We start from the raw sequence: 6,232 nt of genomic DNA on the forward strand, positions 1-6,232 counted from the left end.
TAATGAAAAGCCAAAAAAGACCGATCATCGTCAGGTCAAAAGAAGAGAAGCCGTAAAGAAAAAAACCAACTTGAAAAAAAAAATCATATCTTTTACCAAACAGATACGTAGACTTCGGAGAAGACGAGTATAATACCAAACGGAATTTAATTAAACCGAACCCGGTTTAACATGAGAGCAGCAAACAATACTTTGGTTTATTAGATTAGAGTCATTTAGACAGACAACGTAACCAAAACTCTTTCATTTTCTGTCTGTTTTGTTCTGTTCTGTTCTCATCTTTTCTAATTTTCTCAGGAAAATCTCTTGTGGGACATTCCGGGAAAGTTTATTTCAGATTCAGATTATTTTTAAAAATCCAGAGAACTACCAAATACATTCTTTCGTTCACAATCCTTTTTTACTTTCTCTCTTCTCTGATCTTTCTTCCTTCTCCTTCTAAATTTTCTGGGAAAGTTTAAAATTTTCCGGGAAAGTTTATTACTTTATCTCGAGATTCACCAGAATCCGATTCCTCCGGATCGATTAAGATGAAGCCACCAGCTTCGTTAGATCACTGGAGAGGCTATTTCCGCCGAGCAGACTCCGATATATTCCAGATCATCGATCACGCCATCATGGTAGCAGCCGCAGATTCCCCGATCAAATTCAAAACCAAGAGAGACAAAATCGCCGAGCTTCTCTTCTCCTGCAGAGTCGCTCGCTGCAACGGATGCGACCACCTCGAGCTCTCAATTCCCGGCGAAGATACGGCGGTTGATGAGGTTGGTGGTGGAAGTAAAGAGAGCAATAATCAGATTGTTCGTAATAATTATAGTTACGAAGATGAAGCTGAGGCTTTGAGCGATGCGATCGAAGAGTTTTCTATTGTTTCTAAGGAGGTTGTTAGGATCAAAGAGGTCTTGATCAACAAAGACCACGAGGTTTTGTTTTTAATCTTTTAACTTTCTTTGAATTAATTTAACATTATAGTAAAAATAAATGTTAAAAAACAAAAAGTAAAAAAAAAAAATTCTGTAAAATTATAAAATTTTTTTTTGCTAATTTTGAATTGCAATCTTTGATCATGGAAGCTTGTTTCTGATTGTGTTTTTTTTTTCTGGCAGACACACCAAGTGATAATTGAATCTCTGAGGAAGTTAAAGTTGATGTCTTTGGATGTGGATATCCTCAAGGTTTTGTTTCTTGTGTAACAAGTTTGTATGAGAGTGTGAGTGTTTTGGTTTGGTTTGATCTAAAGGTTGTTCTGACGCAGAGTACTGAGATCGGAAAGGCTGTTAATGGGCTTAGGAAACACGGTTCTGATCAGATTCGCCAGCTGGCAAAGACTCTCATCGCGTATGAGTTTTTGGTTCTTTCGTTAAATATGACATGGCATTGATTTGTTTATTATTAATTTGAGGTTTATGCAGAGAGTGGAAGGAGCTGGTTGATCAATGGGTGAACACCACTAAGGATATAGCTGGTAAGTTCCTATCTTTATGGGAGTTTACATTTTATTACAGTTTTGGTTGTAATGTCTTTGTGTTTACAAGAAGGTGCTGGAGGTACACCAGAGTCTGCGAATCCGTCTGTTGTTGATGAGGAAGAAGAAGAAGGAGCGTTTCCGTCGCTTCCCTATGATGTTGATATCTTTACACCTGAAGCTAACGGTTTTGAGATATTAAATGGAGATTTCTTTGATTCACTAGATTTTGATGGAAGTGAGTTTTAAAATAAAATTATTCTCATGTTTGTTTGTTTGTTTTAGTTTGGTTGATTGATTTTTTTTTCCCTGGGGGAATGTTTGTTTTCAGATCCTTGTGACTCTGGGGAATATGACACAAGCCGAGAACACGAAAGAAGAACACAGAAGAGAAGACCTGAGGGAACACATATGAGGATACAAGACGCTTCTTTTAGATCTATCAAGCCATCTTCATTAGCTGATAGGACTAGGAGACCTCTTAAGCAAGAACAGAAGAGGAAAGCTCCAGGACCTCAACAAGAAGTGAGTGTAGCAAAAAACCTCTTGTTTTTTTTTTAAATCTTGGACATGCATGTAATTGACCGTTCTTGTTCCTGGCAGAAACTTAAAGGTCTTGGCGCAGACGCAAAGTTTGAGTTTGCTAAAAGGAAACTTCAAGAGAGCTACCAACAACATGATAAAGGTTCGTTTCTTTTACTTTTTAAATATATTATTGAAAACAAGAAACTTATAAATGAAATAAAAAATATTTGTGATGTTGCCAACAGCCAAGAAGCAGAGAACAATACAAGTACTCGAGACGATCCCAAAGCAAGGTAGTAGTGCTGCTCAGAAACCACAACTCAAGAGACCTGGAATGAACAACAGGAATTGGTCAGACAGGCGTAAATAGCTTCTTCTCTGTCATTATTTACATAACAGACCACAAGTATCAGCAATCTCTGGTGAAATAAGATGAAACAGATTCAACATCTGAAACATTTCTTTTAACAAAACTGTTAACTCCTCTGTTTTTGTTCTTTATTAATTCCACCAGTTTGCAGCCATATAGGATCCCAACTGTTGTTACTTTCTTTGTTCCTACTACATTCTTGAGACTCTTCCGGTACACTCCCTGTTTAGTTTAATCCGGTTTGGTCGGGTCATGTTCGGTTCCGTACATTACTTTAAAATTGTAAAAGAGGGGGTGGTAGAAAAGCTTTTCCGAATTGACTGGCTCTTGAGTCTTGACCTAACTTTGTATAGTGACGTGAAATGCATGGTTTGGGTCACAAACTCACAATAGAGATGATCACATTTTTTCTTCTTCAAATAAATAAAAATCTTTTAAATGACATGATCTATTAATGTTCTAAATGTGAATGTAACCAAATGTTGTTGTTTCTTGACGTGTTGTTATTTGTTACATTTATATAGGATGCTTTATGCAATGAAAGGCTTAAAGAAAGGTAGGTGGATAAGGAAAGAAGAGGAGGTAGTGGTTGTGAGAGTTAACGTGGATGGATAGGAATGCTGCATTGTGGCCTTCGTGCGTATTATACATTTATTATAAATAAATGTTGTTGGGTTTATAATAGTCTTTTTACCTATAAACTGTTTTGGCATTTCGCGCATGCATTTCACCACATGTACCACGTGACCTCCATCACTTTTACTCTTTCCATTCCTATTAAAAAATTAGGGTCAGATAGAGAATGGTCTAGTTCATCATCACAGTTTGTATCTGCAGGGAACGCACTTTTTAAAATTTGATTGAGAAAGTGACCCAAATACTACTAGTTTGGAAAAAAGAAGAACGTAATGATTCACGTCATCACGTGATGGTAAAATCGTATGGATGTACATAGTTAAAACAGGCTAAGATTCAACAATAAATTTTGCTCGTGTAAAGTCACCATTTATAACATGTATCTTCGTCGTCTAAGTTTATAAAAAAAATTGATATACATAATATTTCAGAAAGTAATTTAATATATCAATACATTTATAATATAATATCAAACAAACATAAATATGAACTTAAAGATATAACGTTCGTGGATGCCAAAAAAAGAAGCCAAAATAGTTGCGGTGCAAGTCTTTATTTATAAGAAAAATTAGGTTAACATGTAGCCCTACAAAATAAAATAAGCGGCAAGAGAAAAGAGTCACCGTCACGTTGAATTCAACACACGTACCCTACATAAACGTGGTTGACTAATCGACCACCAAGCGCTTATTGACTATTTTCTATCTTGGTTACTTTTAAATTATGTTTATGTAGGCTCACATCAATAAGATTTTTTAAATAGATTTTCCGGATTTATTTATCTTTGAAAGAATTATGATGGTGACAAAAAATACACATGTATTGATCTGGCAGATAAAATATATCAACAACCAATGACTTTTTCTTAACGAACAGTTTAACGAAAACAGATTTATATTGACTTTTCCTTATTTATACTGGTGAAATCAAAAGCATCTTATTCGAATCTTAAAAAGTCGATAAAAAGCATTCATATCACAATTTGCAGATTAAACCATAATTTTGACGAAAACAGTTTTAATAATTTTAATAAATGTTAAATTATCTTTGTTAATTTTAAAAAGAATACAATTATACAAATGCACATGTCCCACAAATAAATATCATGTCTAGATATTTTTCAAAAAGATATGCTCCTGATTGCTGTGGGGGCTATTTAGATCGCAAAGGATTTCACATCTTTACAAGTTACAACCATTTTTTTTTGTCTTCATCATCTACAGCTACTTTATTATTAATAAATCGTTGAAGGCCATCTATTTTGTTTTAAACTCTTTCTTTTCACTTTTTCCATTAAAGGAATCTAAGGAAAAAACAATTTTGTTGTAATCGATTTAATATGACATTGACAGAATATTACTGCCCAAAAGAGACAACCAAAAAATTTTTGATTAGCGCGGGGTATTTCGATTTATGGAAAAGCACATATCAATTTTCAAAAAGATGTGTAGTTTATGAATAGACTTTTTAAAAATATTTAAATAAAATATATTCGTGTATATGTTCAATGTCATAAGCTTACTTCGAATTCGAAAAATTATGTTTTTCTAATTAAATTCATCTATCACTAGACCACTTATGTGTGGTTGACAACCGAAGTTGGTGTCAACTTGAAAAAAAATCATTGAAGATGCAATACGCATGCATAAACTCAAAGGTTTGCTAAGCCCAGAGTAGGTACATTCCGTTTGCGATCACCAATCATCCACCAATTTCTTTCATGATTTAACTAGTACATGATGAAAGATAACTATATCAGTCTGAATATTAACCTAACAACAAAAGAAAGTATAGTATATGAAATTTATTTGCTCCAAATATTTGTTTCTTAATATACTTCTAAGATTTTGTTTTGATTAGTTTTTTTTATAAAAGGTTTTCTTATTAAATACTTTTGGGTTTTTTTTAAACGTAGGTGAAAAATAAAAATAAAAACATAAAGACACAAAGAAAAAAATACAAAGTATTTTCCAAGTTTAGGTAGTGATTTACTCCAAATTATATTTTATCACATTATTTTAAATTTATTAGTTAATAAATAACGTTTGTTATGAACTGTAATCTAGCTATTAGTTTATGCTAGTTAAACCATCTGGTGTAATCAACGTTCTAAATAGTAAAATACTAACAATATAATGAAAATTATAATTAAAATATCGTTAGTATTTTATGTACGTATAACATAATTTTGAGTGATAAAATATAACATATTATATTTCAGATTTAATATACATTAATATTCTTAATAAATATTTTTAAAATATTAGATTATGCTACCTATAAGTACATATTTTATTTTATAAATCAATATAAATATATATATAATAGTATAGATATATATAATAGTATACCTTTGGTTGGCCAAAAAAACTTATTTGTCATGTTGCATTGGGCTACTCATTACTCTGGGCGACCTTATTTGTCACGTATAGAGTCTAATTATTTCGTGAATCGATCTACCATACAGTGGTCGAGATATTACAAGAACTAACGCATCATTTCTGCGGTTACGCCGACACTAAGTATTTTGGTTTTACCATTTTATATACGTTATCTATGTATGAATTCCCCGCATTTAGCCATAAAAGACACATTCACATAACATCTTCAATGTGAAAACCAGTAAACAACCTAAGAAAAATTAACTAAAGAAAAACACAACTTTCACATTTTTTATTTAGTCTAGCTAATAACTTGTCACTTTCTTCTATCCACGTAATTGGCAGTACGTGTTTCATTGAAGATTCATCATCTATATAAGACCAACGAATGCATAGTTCAAGGCACAACAGCATGAGCTTGTTTTGGATTGTAGGATTGTGGGTTATAGGCTTAGTGGTAGCGAGGATTAGCCATTGGTGGTACCAATGGTCAAACCCCAAGTCTAATGGCAAGTTACCTCCGGAATCAATGGGCTTCCCTATCATCGGAGAGACGTTTGGTTACTTTAAGCCTCATGGATTCTACGAGATATCCCCATTTCTCAAGAAGAAGATGTTAAGGTCAGATTTCAATAGTGTCTCATTTATTTTTCTTCTATCTCTCTCTCTCATCTTACAGATATGAAATCTTGTATGTTTGTGTGAGTGTTTCAGGTACGGTCCTTTGTTTCGGACAAACATTCTTGGGGTAAAAACCGTCGAGATATGGATGTGAACATGGATATTTTACGGCATGAGAACAAGTTTTTTAGTTTAAGTTATCCGGACGGTTTAGTGAAGCCACTGGGAAAAGAT

The 6,232-nt window shown here is 33.3% G+C and overlaps 1 protein-coding gene across 2 annotated transcripts; it reads left to right on the forward strand.

Moving 5' to 3' along the window:
* The first annotated feature begins 209 nt into the window (after positions 1 to 209).
* LOC106322773 (probable mediator of RNA polymerase II transcription subunit 26b) lies at positions 210 to 2,676 on the forward strand. 2 transcript variants are annotated; one of them, XM_013760908.1, is made up of 8 exons: positions 210 to 923; positions 1,107 to 1,175; positions 1,256 to 1,338; positions 1,413 to 1,465; positions 1,536 to 1,703; positions 1,797 to 1,990; positions 2,069 to 2,150; positions 2,236 to 2,676. In XM_013760908.1, exons 1-8 carry the CDS (start codon positions 531 to 533, stop codon positions 2,358 to 2,360), a joined length of 1,167 nt encoding a protein of 388 aa, XP_013616362.1. In that variant the 5' UTR covers positions 210 to 530; the 3' UTR covers positions 2,361 to 2,676. The 2 variants fall into 2 exon arrangements, with proteins under 2 accessions (XP_013616362.1, XP_013616363.1); XM_013760909.1 differs by having other exon boundaries at positions 211 to 923; positions 1,539 to 1,703.
* The last annotated feature ends 3,556 nt before the right edge of the window (positions 2,677 to 6,232 follow it).

Source organism: Brassica oleracea, chromosome C2 (genome assembly GCF_000695525.1).
Source record: "Brassica oleracea var. oleracea cultivar TO1000 chromosome C2, BOL, whole genome shotgun sequence".
Classification (NCBI taxonomy): Eukaryota; Viridiplantae; Streptophyta; class Magnoliopsida; order Brassicales; family Brassicaceae; genus Brassica; species Brassica oleracea.